The sequence below is a fragment of the Rhipicephalus microplus genome, chromosome 10 (genome assembly GCF_043290135.1).
Source record: "Rhipicephalus microplus isolate Deutch F79 chromosome 10, USDA_Rmic, whole genome shotgun sequence".
Lineage (NCBI taxonomy): Eukaryota > Metazoa > Arthropoda > Arachnida > Ixodida > Ixodidae > Rhipicephalus > Rhipicephalus microplus.
Window position 1 is genome coordinate 90125561 of NC_134709.1, and position 17941 is coordinate 90143501.

General features: G+C 45.5%; 1 protein-coding gene across 1 annotated transcript in view; it reads right to left on the bottom strand.

The window, feature by feature from the left end:
- Positions 1 to 17941, bottom strand: part of LOC119180658 (WD repeat-containing protein 36) — a 48709-nt gene that overhangs the window by 5567 nt on the left and 25201 nt on the right. Inside the window, exons 13-18 of the mRNA XM_037431769.2 lie at positions 16274 to 16382; positions 15452 to 15531; positions 13754 to 13962; positions 11932 to 12074; positions 8263 to 8376; positions 2079 to 2163 (exon numbers count right to left, since the gene is read on the bottom strand). Of these exons, the coding sequence (XP_037287666.2) occupies positions 2079 to 2163; positions 8263 to 8376; positions 11932 to 12074; positions 13754 to 13962; positions 15452 to 15531; positions 16274 to 16382 (740 nt within the window). The remainder of the gene's footprint in view (positions 1 to 2078; positions 2164 to 8262; positions 8377 to 11931; positions 12075 to 13753; positions 13963 to 15451; positions 15532 to 16273; positions 16383 to 17941) is intronic.

Genomic DNA, 17941 nt, shown 5'->3' on the forward strand with positions numbered 1-17941 from the left:
ATCTCAGAAACAAAGTGAGTTATAGGAAAATTAATTCAATATTTGAAATCAGCAGAAAAAACTGCATAACTCTGTGCAGTTTTATCAAGATCACTGAAGAAATAAACAAAAAATGTCTAAGACCAGTCTGCCCCCTTAACACCAGTCAGCTATCGATCTCGAGATAAAAGTAACGGCAAATACCAATAACCTTTGTCATATGTGTCTCAAGAAACTCATAGTTATAGGCATAGGCAAATATTTGAGCACTTCGAACAAATATTACCATCTTCGAATGAATAAATAGACAAAACGCATGCAACCCCCTGTAAAGGTAATTTTGCTGCACAGTCGAAGTGCTAGGCCGTGAAAACACCTACCCCCCCCCCCTAAAAAAAATTTCGCAGCTGTAATGACCTCCTTCAAGGTAAAACCACGATGCTACCCTAACATCGATTAATCAATTTTGAAGTCTAAAATCTTGTTATAATATATTTTGCCAGTTATCACTTGCATTCTACTCAAATTCAAATACTGCTGCTATGCAAGGTTGCTTTCACTTCACTTCGAACAGAAATAAGTGACATTCGCAGATGCTTTGTTCCAGTTTAAAAAAATATTGTGCAAGTTTCTTCAGTCATGACATATATGCTAATTTTTCTTTCTAGTATGTGATGTATAGCAATTAAAAAATCACTATTTGCTTTGAAGCCAAAATTTATCATTTCAACTTTCCTATTAGCTATACATAGTACAGAACACTATATGATAGCTACAGCACTTACTTTGTGAGTGTCGGCCAGTGCTTAGCTGGACAATGCATAACTCTGGCAGGCAGATGTGCCTAAATTACTACGTCTCTGGTTACTTGTAGCACCTTTGAATCTCACAAACAATGATAAGAAGCTTTACCATTTCGTTGTCACAATGCTGAAAAGGTGCGCTGCTGTGAGAATACACCGTACTCGAGCAACAAAGCATCATCAGAAACTGTGCGATGGCGTGGCGTTCAGAATAAATGCTAGAAATGAACCTATTAGGTGACTAGAGTTCAAAAAGAACACGTTTGTAAATCTGTACAGATCAGCTTTAACGAATTACTTTGTTTTCAATAAGGCATAGTTTCAATAAGGTATTGTATCAAAAGCATTGTTTCTGACAATAACTTTGTCTGAATGAAAAACAGCTAATTGGACCACTGACTTCAAAAAGATTGCCTCTGGAACTTGGCTGTTTGTTATTCTATCTTATTCTCCATGTGTACATTTACATGCATAAAAATATGGTGTTTGCTAATATGAAGGAAAACACACACACACACACACACACACACACACACACACACACACACACACACACACACACACACACACACACACACACACACACACACACACACACACACACACACAAACACAGCAGATGAAATATCCCCTTCCGCAGCGGTACGTAGAAGTGTACCTATTAACTGCAAATGCACGCCATGCACCATGTGTTTCTTGAAGTGCTTGAAATGCAATGCCCGTACCTCTACACACCTCACAAGTGGACACCTAACACTGATTTCACTTCACTGTGCTGCGCATTGCTGCAAAGGATCATTTTGCTGGAGACGCTACCATGTTTGACAGTCGTTCGAAATGCCGCTCTCTAGAACCTACACCAAAAGTATTGTTTTTCTTTGCTGAAGATGAACACAACTAAAGAGACAAACTGGGCATGCAATTTGAAGCCTAATGTTATTTTTCATGCAAGAATTGAACCTGACCGACTGAGGAATAATTATATATTCAATTACGTACTAATTAATATTAATTGCCAAAGCTCACTCAAAACAGCACATTACCTTATTTTTATTCTTGCGATGCAATACAGAGTGTCTTGGAATCGCATAACTTGACACATTTTCAGACCGTTCATCATGATTCACGCCTAAAGGGCACATAGAAAAATACACTAAGTCATGAAGTTAACGTTACGAGTTTCTCGTAAACTGTTGATGATGCGTTTGATAAGCCCACTGAAAGCTTACTGCTGGGCCTTAGAGAACCTGCAAAAGTTGAATGGTAGGAATAAAAAAATTCACTGAGAACACTCACAGTTGTTTGTTTCTGCACACGAGTTCAGCAGCTTCGCAAATGCAGACAGTTGAAAGTGCTCAAACGAGGTTATTTTCGAAGGCGCCTGCGAAATGATAGAAAAAAATTATGTAATCAAATTTGCTGGCATGCATTTCATAACCGAAAGTGGCAATGGGTGACGGCTGCACTAATGTGGCTGGTAACAAGATACTGCTAAAAAATAAAAGCATACAAATAGTACTAAAAAGCTAGTTTACAGTCGTCTTTCTTTCTGTAGCACAGTGGTTCTCAGCCATGAATGTGTCGGGGACCCCTTGTGGACTGGTGGAAGGTGATGGGGGACCCCTTGCAGCAAAGGGCAAGAAGAAGGGGGTACGTAGGTAAATTAACACAAGTAGAGGGTGAAACGGGTACCTTTCATTGCTAACAAAAACATTATTTTGGGCAGTTCATCAATACGTGGCACAGTCGCGCCTAAACCGAGTAGCATATGTAAAAAAATGTGAAATAGCAAAAAAAGCATGTGAGGGTTTTGCAGATCTTAGAAATGGCTTTGCAGATCCCCTAAGGTCCACTGAACCCCATTTGAGAACCGCTGCTGTAGCATATCAGGATGTCAAGTTTTCTCTCTCGCAAAACTGATTGAAGTTTATTATCTAACTGTATTCTTTCTGTGCGTGCTGTAATGTTTTCATTGTAGGAGCGCAGTATAGAGTAACAGGTACACCTTACCATTGCCCTTTAGATAATGGATCTACAATACTGATTTTGTCACAGCTAAAGGCAGGGCAAGAAGACAGAAAACGACGAAGTAATGAGCGTGGACAGCACCCACGGTTCCTCCGAGGAAGTAGTCGAAGCGGATGCTCTTTTGTTCTGTTAATACAGACCTCGTTTTTCCTGGTCGCACCGTGGTCCTGTATTCTGTTATTTTCACCTAGCGATATTGGTGGAGGTGCTGGACTTCTCCAACTGATGCTTAGGACACCTCCACGCCCTAGCACATCGAGTCCGCCACCGCAACCCGTTCCTGCAGTGGGTACTCCTGTCCACCGCTACAGTCGCTGACAGCGAGGCCTTAGTCCCGAGGCGATCCCGCTCGAACTTCTCCAGCAACACACCGTGCCGGGAAAAATGGGTACCGGAGGGCCTTCACAGCTTACTGTTGATCAGCCTCTAATTCCTGAGACCTTCCACGGTGAGGTTTATGAAGACGTCGAGGACTGGTTAGCCCAGTATGAGCGAGTCGCCAAAGCCAACCGCTGGCCCACTGAACAAAAGCTATCGCACGTCTATTTTGCTTTGGCAGACAGCGCTCATACGTGGTACGAGAACCACGAGTCAACGCTGTCTTCGTGGGAGGAATTTCAGCAGCAAATTCTCGGGACATTCGCAAACACCGACCGCCATGATTGTGCTCTGCAGCTCATCGAGGCACGCATACAGAAACCAAACGAGAGTGTCGCCATGTTTGCGGAAGACATGGCTTGACTATTTCAGCGGGCTGACCCCGAGATGCCTGAAGGTAAAAAACTCCGACATTTGATGAGGGGCGTCAAAGAAGAGCTGTTTGCCGGTCTCCTACGCAACCCGCCAACAAGCATAGCGGAATTCGTCAATGAGGCTACACCAATCGAGCGAGCACTGCAGCAATGGCGCCGATACCATGACCAACCAAACAAGCCATCTCCCAGTCTCTCTGCTTTGAGTGCCGATAGTGAGTGTTCTCTGCGCGAGCTCATTCGTGAGGTCATTCGGGAGGAGATCCGAAACCTCGTTGTGACTCCGCAAGAAAATACCATGGCTTGCGTTGCAGAAGTTGTGCTGCAAGAACTCCGCCAGGCATTTTCGTTGCCCGAATCGCTCTCAGACCAGCGGTCTGTAAGCTACGCATCAGCTGTCAGTCGACCCACTCCAGTGTCATACAACTCGTCACCACTGGCTTATCGTGACGTCAGCCAAGGGCCTTACAACGAGCCGTGGGCCCCAGCTCCCAATCCGCCGCAGCCCTATCCACAGTCTAACGTGCCTATGCAAACGTCGCCGATCTACACTCCGCCGACATCTGCATCTTGGTCGCAAGGTATGCCCACCAATCGACCATTCATCCGTAAGACGGACTTGTGGCACACCGTGGACCGTCGACAACTTTGCTTCCATTGCGGAGAAGCCGGCCATATTTTCCGCAATTGCCCGTACCGTGACTGTAGACCTCATAACTTTCTACAAACCTCCCCTCGTGCCTATTTCGATAACCGCCGTGACAGCAGTGGAGGCCCGCAAGCACAGCAACCCGAAGTGCCGTATCGTCGACCCCGCTCTCCTTCACCTGCACCGAACTCGCCGCCGCAGCGCAGTTACTCCGAGATGGTCCGGGGCAGATCTCCTAGCCCTCGTCGGGGAAACTAACAGCTGCGACCTTTGGGGGGAAGGTTGCCGCCCGTCGAGATGCTATCACACCCCCAACATCTTCTTTACGACGCGATACGATGAATGACACCCCCGGATCGTACAACGCACGATACCAAGGACGATACGACGTCACCGACATCAACGGAAATTGTAAGCTCCAATCTAGACATTTGTATAGACGGACGCCCAGTAACAGCACTGGTAGATAATGGTGCGGACTTCCCTATTATCAGCCGTAAACTCGCCGACTGCCTAAAGAAAGTCAGAACAATATGGACGGGCCCAAACATAAGAACCGCAGGGGGTCAATTGGTGACGGCAACGGGCAAATGTACAGCTCGAATTAATATCGGCAGTTCAGATTTCGTCGCTAATTTCGTAATTTTACCGGAGTGCTGCAAAGACCTGATCTTGGGCATGGACTTCTTGCGTGAATATGGCACCATTATCAACATTCCTGAGAGATCGGTTACATTTTGGACGGCCCCAGATCAAGTTTCGGATGGGCCCTGTACAGACCAGCGACGTCAGCCTTTGCGCGTCTTCGACGACGACGTGACCATCCCACCGCGGTCGAGTGCACTTGTGGCTGTGACATGTGACACGTCGAGCGATTCTGAAAACATCGCCGAGCAAATTCCAACGCTCCTATTCAGCCATGCTTTATTTATCGCAAGAGGCGTCGTAAGCATAAAATGCGGACACACGCACGTCCTTGTTACGAACTTCAGCTCTGAACGCCGAAATCTAACGAGGGGCATGGCAGTCGCGTACGTGGAAGAGCTCGCCGAGGTGGCAGACTGCCTAACTCTTGAAAAAGATCATTCAACTGATCTGACCCCCGCACCTCTATCTGTTGATATTGGCCCAAGTTTGCTGCCGGTGCAGAAGCAAAGTATCATGCAGCTTATTAACAAGTTTGAAGATTGTTTCTCTTCGATATCCAGGGTCCGTCAAATGCCGCTGACGAAACATCGAATTATAACGGACGACATGACCAGACCCATCAGGCGAAACCCGTACCGGGTAGCTCCGCGAGAACGTGAAGCCATCGAAAAGCAGGTGCGACAGATGCTTGAAAACGACGTTATTCAGCCGTCGAAAAGCCCTAGGGCTTCGCCGTTTGTATTAGTGAAGAAAAAGATGGCACCTTACGTTTCTGCGTGGATTACCGCAAGCTGAATCAGGTGACAAAAAAAGACATCTACCCACTTCCACGTATCGACGATTCACTCGATCGACTACGGCACGCGCGTTATTTCTCGTCGATGGATCTAAGGAGTGGGTATTGGCAGATAGAAGTCGATGAAAGAGACCGGGACAAAACAGCTTTCGTGACACCTAATGACCTTTTTGAATTTAAGGTACTTTCATTTGGCTTGTGCTCAGCACCAGCAACGTTTCAGCGGCTAATGGACATCGTACTATCAGGCCTCAAGTGGCAGTTGTGCTTAGTGTATTTCGATGACGTCATCGTATTTTCTGCCACATTCGACGAACACGTCAGGCGACTGCACTCAGTATTTCAAGCTATCCGTTCCACCTTACTAACACTTAAGCCGGAAAAATGCGATTACGGCTTCGAAGAGCTTCTGTTCCTGGGGCATCTTGTCAGTAGTGAAGGTGTGCGGCCTGACCCTGAAAAAATAGCTGCCGTTACGACTTTTCCAGCGCCAACTGACAAAAAGGCGGTCAGACGGTTTTTACGACTGTGTGCTTACTACCGACGCTTCATTGAGAACTTCTCGCGCATTGCCTCGCCGTTGACCCGCCTTACCAGAGAAGACGTCGCATTCGTATAGAATGAAAAGCAGCAAAAATCATTCGACGAGCTGCGGCAACGCCTTCAGAAGCCACCAGTCCTCGCACACTTTGATGATGACGCACCGACAACAGTGCACACCGACGCTAGCTATGTCGGCTTAGAAGCTGTACTCGTGCAGTGGCAGGATGGCGCCGAACGAGTAGTTGCTTACGTGAGCAGAACTCTTTCACGTGTGGAAGAAAATTATTCCACCACGGAAAAAGAGTGCCTTGCGGTGGTGTGGGCGGTTATAAAATTCTGCCCATACCTGTATGGTCGTCCTTTTAATGTTGTCAGCGACCATCACTCCCTCTGCTGGCTGACAAATTTAAGAGACCCTTTAGGACGGTTGGCGCGCTGGAGCCTGAAGTTTCAAGAATTTGACATGATGGTGGTCTAAAGATCGGGGAAGCGACATTCAGACGCTGATGGCCTTTCTCGTGCACCTTACGAACCTGCGACGGCAGAAGATGATGATACAACCTTTGTCGGAGTTGCAAACACGGCAACTGTCGCACAGCTGCAACGAGACGACCACGAACTAGAACCCATAATACGTTTTTTAGAGGGTCGCATTTCAGCTGTACCTAGACTGTTTGCGAGAGGGCTTTCGTCATTTTGCTTGCGCGATTCCGTCCTGTATAAGATGAACTTCACGCCACACGGAAACGACTACTTACTCGTCGTCCCAAAATCTCTAAGGAGCGAAGTATTACAGGCATGCCACGTTGAACCAACATCCGGCCACCTGGGTTACACGCGTACGTTGTGCAGAGTGAGGCAGAAATACTACTGGCCAAGACTGACGGCGACTGTTCAACACTATGTGCGGACGTGCCTTGATTGCCAGCGCAGGAAAGTTCCACCCGTCAAAACAGCAGGCCTCCTCCATCCTATCGACGTGCCTGTTACTCCATTCGCTCAAGTCGGAATGGATCTTTAGGGCCCATTTCCAATCTGATCAGCAGGTCGCAGATGGATTATAGTAGCCACCGACTACCTCACTCGTTACGTCGAAACCAAGGCTTTGGAGAGGGGCACGGCAAGTGAAGCAGCCCGATTTTTCGTAGAGAATGTGGTGCTGAGGCATGGCGCTTCATCAGTGGTAATAAGCTAAAGGCTGGGCAAGAAGACAGAGGACGACGAAGTGATGAGCGTGGACAGCACCCACGGTTCCTCCAAGAAAGAAGAAGTCGAAGCGGCTGTCTTTTGTTCTGTTAATACAGACCTCGTTTTTCCTGGTCTCATTGTCGTCCTGTATTCTGTTATTTTCACCTAGCGACAATATCACGAATTGCCGAGTCAAAACAGACTTCTGCAAAACAAGTCCTGGCTGCACTTACTACACTTAGCCACGGCACTGTTTCCGTGTTAGAGCTGTAGTACGACATCCCCTTGTAAACAGAAAGTTCAGAGTGATTTCAACTGACAAAGCTACTATACTGAAATACCCATTTATAATAAACTACACTGAACTAGCAAAGTACTTCACTACACAATTACACAGGACACTCCACTACAAAATGTGCATGCCATAACATTTGCCACTTAGGCCAGATGTATGGAACCATAACTTTTAGAGGTCAATCTATTGCACAGGCATGAGGCAACTATACTGACCATAGTGCCATGTCACAACAGCTTTGAGCCTGGCAACAGTCATCCTTTTCTCTTACACCTCTTCTCAACAACACATGCACATTGGTTCGTGCAAAGGTCTGACAAAAATCTATAAGTGGCCAAAATGGGCAGATTCCAATTCATTCTGAAAGTTGAGTGGCTGGACAAAATTCTAGAAAGTGCTGGGTACACGAGAAACAAATTCAACATGCCAAAACTGACAGTCCAAAGCATCGATCATCCGTGGTCAATTTGAATAGGCATGGTAATGAAAGAGTTAATTAGGCCGAGCCTAAGTTCTCTTCACTAGAGTTGTTAGTAAAGAATAGCCCTGCACTGTGTATATGCATGCTGTATACACCTTACCATATTCTCTTTGTCATCAAGCTTGACAAATTGGGGATCAAGGCCGGTTGTTGTAGGCAGAAAAAACGGCGCTGCCTTGGGTGCACTCGGTGGCTCCTTAGGCTTGTTCCTTTTCTGCGTGGTTGAAGATGCACAGGACAGATTGAAAAGAATGGTAATGTCAAGATCAGAAAAAAAAAAAGCAACCGAAGACGCTCTTTGGATTAGTAGTACCAGAGTCCTTCAATGCTTTTCTTGTCACGAAACTCCGTATGTAGTTTCATACAGGAACAAAAGCCGCCGCTGGATCACCGTGGTCCACGCGGGGGCATTTGTGCACACGCGCAGCTCTAGGCTGAATGCTCAGCCGGTTCGAGGCAATGCTTTACCTAGCACGCAACCGCAATAATTCAGTGCCCCTTGCACGCTCCCTGCATGCTTTTAATGCCACCGTGCTGTCGCTGGGCCGACATAGCAAGCTTTCCACGTAGCGTGACGGAGGAACTTTGTGATGAGAAAAGCACTGAAGGACTCAGGCAGTACTAATCAATTTTTCAGATGCTCAGTTTAAGGCAATGTTCAATTAATAACCAGTAGTCATTCAATTGATCATACCAACCTTTAAATTATAAGCACCACAATAAAGCACACAAGTACCTTAGGAAATGTCAGAAAAAGAAAAAGACAGCCTCTTTCGACCAATTATTTGTCGATGTATAACTATATATCTTCATCAAGTTCGTCTTGAATACACTAATAGGCAAATTATTGGAAGATAAAAGCCGAGGTGCACAAAGCTTCCTTTGTTGACTTACCCGGTGAAACTTCAGCAATGTAGCGTGATGGATTTGAATGTATGTTTTCGCACTTGAAATGTTGGGGCTTAGCAAGAGTGTTTGAAACATGCACACACACACACACACTGGAGTGGCTTGCTAAGAAAAAAATGCAGAAAATTTGCATCAAGTTGCACAAAGCTTGGCACAGCAAAGTTAATTAATCTATAAATCTACAGCGAAGCTAATTGATCCACAGCATATTGTGCTGCAACACGGGAATAACAACACCGGCAGCAATTCAATCTAGCGTGCTTGGCCGAAGAGGCGGCCGCCAAAAGATGGCGACGGGCAGATCCGGAATATGTGTGACTTTGCCGCTATGAATGTGTTGAGGTCTGTTGCGATGGTGACGACTCGGTGACGGCTTGGCTGCTTTTAGCACAGGTGGTGCACAGTTGCGGTGGTAGCTATGGCAACAACACAGTAGGGATTTTATGTTAACGGAGATCTTACTGTGTGGAGGTGCTGACATCCCCTGTAAAGTTGTTTGCGCCGCGTGGCGCACGTGTCTTGCCCAAACGCCGCATTTCAAGTTACAACTATGGGGCGGTAGGTGGCATTGTGTTCGCAAGCGTTGATAACCACTATCATCATCATCATGATATAGCGCCGGCGGCGAAAAGCCTTGGTGGTGGTGAGCGGGAAATAAGCTGGTCTCTTCGTCTGGTGACATTTGGCGCGAACGGTTGTCTCTCGCGGTGTGTCCCCGGTGCACAGCACCGCAGGTCGTCTGCTGAGGACCACTGTGGTGGGTCAGGCGTTGGCGACGCCGCCTTGCGTTTGTTATGTTGTTATGTTGATTGCTGTGTAATTATGTGTAAGTTTGTTTAGCGTGTGGATCACAATTGATGTTATACAGTCTAGCCCACATATAACGGCCCCACTTAAAGTGAACTTTCGCTTAGAACGAACAATATCCGCGTGACCGTGAAAATATACATTGGTTCAATGGCATAAAATCGCACTTACAACGAACGTCTCTGAGCGTTGCTGATCGGTTACAGCAAACGGAGTTAGCGGTCTGCCGACTTCCCGGGAAACCACTTTCGACCACCGATCAGGCATCGGCAAGGTGCCCATACATTCTTATTGTTAAACGTCGACCCTGCCTCCGCGACCCTCAAATTGCCGCTCTCCCGGACCGCTTTTTGTTACGCACCACTCCGTTTCCAAGATGGGTCAGCCATCTCCCCTGTTTTTGATCGCTGGTACTGTCGTTGGCGTCGCCGGCCTGGAGTGACCAGACCATTTGCCTACATCGTCGGCCACCGGCTGTATCCGATAGTCTGCGTCTAGTGCACGCGTGTATGCTACCCCACTGACTCTGATAATTCGCGATTCGTTTTGTGTTTACGACTTGCTCTCGCTCACTTTGCACTCCGCTCAGCAGCCTTCCGCGTGAGTGCAGAAGCGCGAAAACGGCTTTTAATTTGCGCGAAACGAATCACGAGATATCTAAGTTCGTGAGGCCACGCAAACTCGCCAACGCAACAAAACGATTTTTTGACCACGGCCGCCCATTCTTCAGGCACCGACGCGCGCACCGAACCAGGCAACCGTGCTTCGACTTCTGCGCGCGTAGGCACTCCTTCCAAGTTTTTTTACGGGCGAGTTTCGCGGACCATTTAAGCAAGCTACCCAACTTGCCTCCTTCCAGTGTGTTTTGGTGTTCAGGTCGCCCTACCGCCGCATCCTCCCCTCTCTTTATTGCAACTCCTTGCCCTTCTCTTGCAAATCTGCTCTCCTCTCTTGATCACAACCCCTTCGCCCAAAAAGGAAGAAAATGCCTTCGCCCGTCTCCATTGCTCCGCGACGCCCACCACGCTGGCTGGAATTAGTTTCGTTTTCTGACTGGAAACGGGCCCAGAGCTGTGTGTGTTGCGTGTGCGCGTCTTTCTCGCTCTCAATGTGCGTGTGTGGTCATGATGGCCGAGGGGAGGACTAGCACGCTTTTTCCTGCCGCTCAAGAAAACGAAGAAAGTGTGACCGCTTAGCTTGAGCGTAATCCGCGCGTTAGATGCCGCGTTGCGGAGCACTGGCTCATAGCTGTTGACCACCTGGCAGCCAACTTGCCGATTTGGGCGTCCCGTTATTCGGCTGTGGAGATGGTGAATATTTCGTGGGTGACGGGAACAGCTACATGGGCGCGAAACTGTTTTCGCGAGGCCGACTTCGTCGACGTCGGGCCCGGTGCCGAGCCTGAAGCTTCGGAACAGGACCACTGTGGCGGCGATTTGTGGCAGCGTGTCCTCGACTTCGACCTGGGAGAGCGAGCAGGGCATCTTTTGCGATGGTTAAATTACGGCCGTTAATGATGCTGACACTGTGGAACCGTGCACGAATTGGGGCATTGCGAATGAAGTACGTGGCGAGAGCGATTTGAAAGAATGGAATTGCGAGAACGACAAAACTTCGGAGCCAGTGCCTCATGCAGCTTATGCCACGGGCCTCGGTGAACGAGCACCCCGCCGTTTTAAATGAACTCGAGACCGCCCTTATCGCTTCTGCTCTTCGAAACACGTGCATCACGAACTTTTTGGGACAAGAAAAGTTTGTGTTTTCACTCGCAACTTTCTTTAAATGCTGTGTTTCATTTATTACAAACTTCGGGATACAGCGAACGGATGCCGCGTCACGTTAAGGTTTGTTATAAGCAGGCTCGACTGTAATAATTTTGCCAATATTGCCAATCAAAATTAGTTAAATAAATATGTGTTTGGTTCGTTCCGACCGCGCCTGCTATGTTCGTTCACTTCAAGAGCATGGTGGCGATATAAATGTGATATATAAATGTGATAAATAAATGGGGACGATGTTTGAAAAAATCGTCAGCAAGTGGCGTATGCCTCACCTTGACAACTTCAATGTTGAGCAGATTCTGCCAACGCGAGTACGGCAACTTGGACAGGGTGACCATGTCGGGCGCAAGCTGGTCGGGCGATTCATAAGCGCCCATGTCCATCAGTTCATCATTGTCCTCAATCGGCTCACCACCTGCGATTTGAATTTGAGGACAGAGAGTGAAACGGCCACATTAAATTAGAGAGGCATCCAATTGGTTCAATACCAATCGGTTGACAGAACTGCTGACTTGGTATGCTTGAAAAATCATATCTCTGTTACAATACACATCAGGAACGGAAATACTTCCATCAGAAATCAGCTGTAAGCAAACAAATTGTGGCATGCGCCTACCCTTTTATCAATCCCACCTTTCCTACTACGGAGCGAAAAAACAAAGAGTCAGTATCAACTCAGCCTTTTCCACTACACTGTCAAACCTAAGCGAACTTTGAATTATCAGCTCTCCAAAAAATGTAGTTGTCCAAGTGTTGAGACATAAAACTCACAACAAAACATATTTGGCGTGAGTCAGAGACGTGAAGTGAAACTTCCACCATGCATCGTTTCAACAGCTTAAGCAGATTAAAGGAGCATTGAAAAAAATTCTTGCCACCAAGACCTTCAGCCAAACTGAAACACTGGGTGCTAAAACTTAATTTTAGACAGAAAATAGTAAAAAATAATAAATTTAGCACACTTTTCTTACCAGACGCTCCTTATAGCAGCCATGCTCTTAACTAGAGGATGAGAATTTCTTAGAGCAAAAAAAAAAAATGGTATGTACGAAAACTGTGTTGTGTGCTGCATTTTCTTGCACTAAGTACGTAATTCTTATCAGTATGCACCAAATAATAGGCCCTCATAAAGTCCTATTGAGTAAACTTTATTGTCACCAGAAATGAGCATGCCAACAATGGCAGCAGTCACTCGCGTCTCTCAACCTGCTCAGTTCCCGAAACAATTCCTATGTCCACTACGACTGAGAGCAATGCCTCGGTGTCGGGCAAAGACACGAAAAAATGGGGCACGTTTTAGCACCTTTCTGCAAGAACAGAGAGAGATGTAAAGGAGTGATGAAGAAGGCGAAGTAGAAGCACATGAAAATGTGCAGCATGCATCCACCACGATGACGCCACAGCTTGCGCTGGCACGAAGCCGCCGTGCATTGACTTTTTCTTCAATAATATAGAGAACTGTGTAAAATGAACTCTGTTTATCGAAACAGTGACGTCTTCTCAGGAGAATTTAGATGCTTTCGTCACTTTTAGATGCGAAGCAGCTTATAGTGAAGCTCAATACGGTGTGCGCAACCACCCTTACTGCACATGCGCAACAGCTGGCCCAAGCCCTGCCAGAACGCGCTGACGCCCTAGCGCGTTCCGGCCTGTGTAAGGTGCTGTGGCCTCTCCCCCTTACACTCACTCAGCAATCACGTGATGGCGTTGGGGTTGAGATTCTACAGATCAACGCACATGCTCCCGCATGGCGCAGCGATGAACCTGCGTGGTGTGATCTATCGAGAGTTGGAGACAAGTAGCAGCAACTGAAACTACAGCGAATTCGTGGTGTGTTCCACTTGCAAGGACGCGTTAACATCGGGCCAGGTGGTCGTAACTAATGGAACTTTAGTTCGACACATGCGCTGCGTCACATGCTTTTTATGGTTCTCTTTAGTGAGAGATTGCATAATTTTTTTTCTTCATTTTTGTTCAACACCATAAGTGGGATCTTTGACAAACAGTCCGTACTTTTTCTCGCTACTTTACACTGCCCTTCCCAGTTATTGCATGCCATGCATAGAGCAAGAACGACAATGAGCCACGTGTCACCTTCGTCATCGATAGTCGTGGCTGGCAGCTCGGCTATTCTCGGCACGTAGTCCAGTGGAAGGGGCCGCAGAGTCACGTGACTGTAGAGCGTGGCATTGGCCCACAGGAACACGCCGAGGTCATCGGCGTGGGCCGTGGCGAGAAACTCGCCTGTTGGTGACAAGTCGAGGCTTGTCACGGGAGACGGCACCTCGAAGCAGTCTACAAGGCTGCGTGAGAAGACGTCTCAATGAATAAACAAGAACACCTTTGCTTCATATCAACATGGCTGCCACACTTTAGGTGTGCCGTTTGCTCCTGTTGTCTCAGAACAGAAGCACAAATGAGTTCCTTAGAAAGGCTCTAAAAAGATGTATAAAGCAAGCTTAGAGCAATAAATTATTCTTTGAATATTCCTGAAAGTAAAACAAGAATGACTGTTCACGACCCATTTGATCAAAAGTTATGGTACGTTGAACTTTTAAGTGAGTTGATGTCAAGATGGGATTAGCACCATACCCGACCGCCATACCATTACTTTTGTTTATATGGGCCTAGAATATTCATCTGTTTCACTGCACACAGCTCTCCTCCCAGATTACCATGACTGGCTGAAAGCTATGAAAGAACTGCAGCAAGTGAACAGAGCAAAATCTCAACACAGTCGTGTGTGTCACATCATCTGCCTTTGTCCTGTTTCAAAAGCAAATTACTCAGAATGGGCGAATAGTAACTTTTAGGTTCGAAGTAAATTCAAGATGATTAGTGATTTCTTGGAATGGTTTAATATAGAACAGTTTCAATAGTATATGTCATATATTATAAAGAAATTATGAGCATATCTGTCATGACCAAACTATCCTGCATAATATTTTTGTAACTGAAGCAGGGCGTGTGAATATATCATTCTTTTTGGTCCGAAGTGAAGTGGAAGTGACAGAATTCGAACTTGAGAAGGGTGCAAGTGATAATCGATAAAATACATTACATTTTAAAGTTCACTATACTTGGAGCATACAAGCTTCTAAACTTTAATTAAGAAATGATTAATCACTGAGGTGGCAATATACTCACTTAATGATGTAATGGAACTTCAATGGCAGCACCAATTTTTCTTGGATAAGAGTTTTCGTGGCATTTTATTTCTAAGCTGCAGTGAAAACACCTTCACACAGAGAGAGTCAAATGCAGTTCTGTGTATGCCTATTCGTTTATTTCGAGCACTTTGAAGATTAGAGTAACTTAAAGTGGTGTTGAAGCGAATTCGAATACTGTAATGTTCGTTTGACCATTCGATGCACTCGAATATTAGCACATGCCTACAAATGGTGGTAAGAGACGCCCACAGTCCCCATGTGCCCACCACTACAGCTTCTTCCACAGGCAAACAACTAAACTAAAAAGCCTGCTTTCTTCGTCTACAATATGTAACAGCAAAAATGACAGAAATGAGCAAAAGGTGTGCATAATATTAATCAAGCTTTGACATAACGAAGTTTGTAAACTGAGCAATTTATAAGCTTCAATAAATTAATGTCTTGGATAAACACACTTCATTACATCGAAGTCAAAAATGCATGAAGCACTGTATATATCAAGTTAAAAAAAAAACTGGAATACTTCACTATATCAAGGATTTTCTTATACCAAGATTTAACTACATATACTACAAAATCAATCAAATCGAGGGAGCTAGCCACAGCTGCTTCAAGCACTCACCAGCCTGACGGCAGGTCCCATGTTCGAACTAGCTTGTCGGTGGACGAAGTCACCAACCAGCGGGCGTCAGGACTGAAAGTCTGAAGGTGGGAGAAATGCAGAAAAAGGAACAATAAGAAGTAAAAGAAAGCACTGGAATAAATAATGGCAACATAGAATCTTCAATGACGTTTTGAATAATGTCAGCCATGAAAAATGTTGGGTAAGCATGAGTTAAGCATGACTCGCCACTGTCGTAAAGGAAAAGTGGGACTAGTGTTGAGAATGGGGCTAGTCGGTATATCATTGTTAAACTGATACAGTGCAACAAAAAGGAACGATGAGATGGCCCAGCCGGCCAAAAGAAAGAATGAAGCATAATTCAACAAATGTCGATGTGCTATCACTACCGCACAGTGATGGCAAAGGCACAGACGGCTCTAACACCAATTTGCAAAACCGTGAATGTAGTATCTCATACCTAAAGGTGAAGCGCATGTATAAATAACGAACCTGTTCACATGGAAGGAAATATATCCATCACCATTGGGTAAACATTAATCAGAAAACTGCCCATGATATTTTTACATCTGAAGTGCAAAAAAAAGTTGACAGTAGAACTTGCGCATCAGCTTTAAAAATGCCAAATAGTACCAACTATCTAGCCGGCTACTACACCTTGCCCATGCTACCTGTATATCTGCTTGGTGCAAAAAAAGGTTGCAGGGTAGGCACATAGCCCATCCAGATTGTATATTTGCTTTTTTGTCCTATAATAGTTATCTCTGTCACCGCCAACGCTGCAGTGTAATAATCACTATAAACCTGCTCAAGAGGACTTACCATGTCGGTGATTTGGCTGTAGTAACTGGCAAATGCTCGTACCACCCGGCGCAATTCCACATCTACCACACAGACCGAGAAGTCGTCCGAGGCAACAGCCAGCATACCACTGCAAGAAAGGAACCAGGCTACGCTCAAAGGCCATACACAACAACTAGGATGATTTAGCTTTACATAATTTGCAGAAAGGTACCTCTTGGCTAAAGTCACCTGTCAGGAAAGCTTATAAGAAATATGACACAATAAATGAACTATCACAATGCCATAAAGGCATTTTGTGCATCATTGTTTAAAAATGCAGCACAAAAAAAGGGCACAGTGCACGACAAAGCAGTAAAAGATGCAAGCCTGAAGCTCGCAAGCTATCTAGCAAGCCAGAATTCAAGCCAATCTCACTCGTAACATGATGTACCGAGGTGAAGTTGCTGAGCATTACGAGGTACAGATTGATGCACATAATTTTGAAACTTCAGGAGCATTTACACTGCGAACGTACAGTGCTCAAAGATTGAAAGACGACAATTTAGGGCTATGTAAAGCACATACTTTTGTTTCCACCGTCTTCAGGTTGGGTGGTATCGGTGTTATATTAAAAAATTGGAATTATATCAAAAAAGCATGCTGGCCCACCACCCAAAAAGAGCAAACATAAGTCCTTTTGTCAAAAGGTAGGCATTATCAACACCTTGAGTTCACGAATCTTTCATCTCTGTAGCCTAAAGTTTGCATTCTGCAGTGATTAGAGCACAATTAAGCAAGTAGCTTTTGATATTTTCTTAACACTGACAAGTCGATACAGAACACAGCTTTCTTTGAACTTGAAAGGCCGCTTTACCTCCGACAACATCCAGGTACAGCTACATGCACAGTACACCTTATTGAAGACCAGCAGATAATGATGCCAAGGAAGGTATAGGGAACGGTAATTGGACTCTTTTAAAGGTATTGTACAAATTGCGATATCGAAGTGAAGAAAGTAAAAGAAATGAAAGAACAGCTTGCTGCCAGCAGAGATCGAATCTGTGGCCTTTGGATTACGCGCCTCATGCTCTTGCCAGCTGTGCTACAGCGGCGGTTGTCATCCCCGTGTCCACTTACTTTGGTGTCTGACAATGGCATGTTGTCTTTTCGTCTACTTTACTTTCTTCGCATATATATGACGATTATTTCAATACACTTAAAACATTCCAATAAACATCCCCTACACCTTCCTTACCTTCACTCTCTGCTGGTTTTCATTAAAGTTGCATCAAATAAACGAGCCCTCGAAAATTCTAGGCTTGTGCCAATATTCAAATGCTTCAAATATTGAAATAAATAATGCGGTATTCAAATTTGCTTTGATTAAAACTTAAATTATTGAAAATATTGCAGTATTAGAAACGAACAAATACATAAATGATAGTCCACATGTAACCTCCTATAAAAGTGGTTTCACTGCAGTGGAGGGATGCTAAGCCATGAGAACACATATCCAGGGGAGCTACCTAACCACTGCCCCGAAGCCCCACTTCACGGTTAAATAAAGATCTTACGCTCACATAGATTCATTTTGTAGGTTTGTTATGCTGGCTTATATGCTTTATTTACTGTAAGCTTTAAGACATGAAATATTTTACAGGTTATCACTAGCATTCTACCTAAAGTGACATACTGCTACTATTCAAA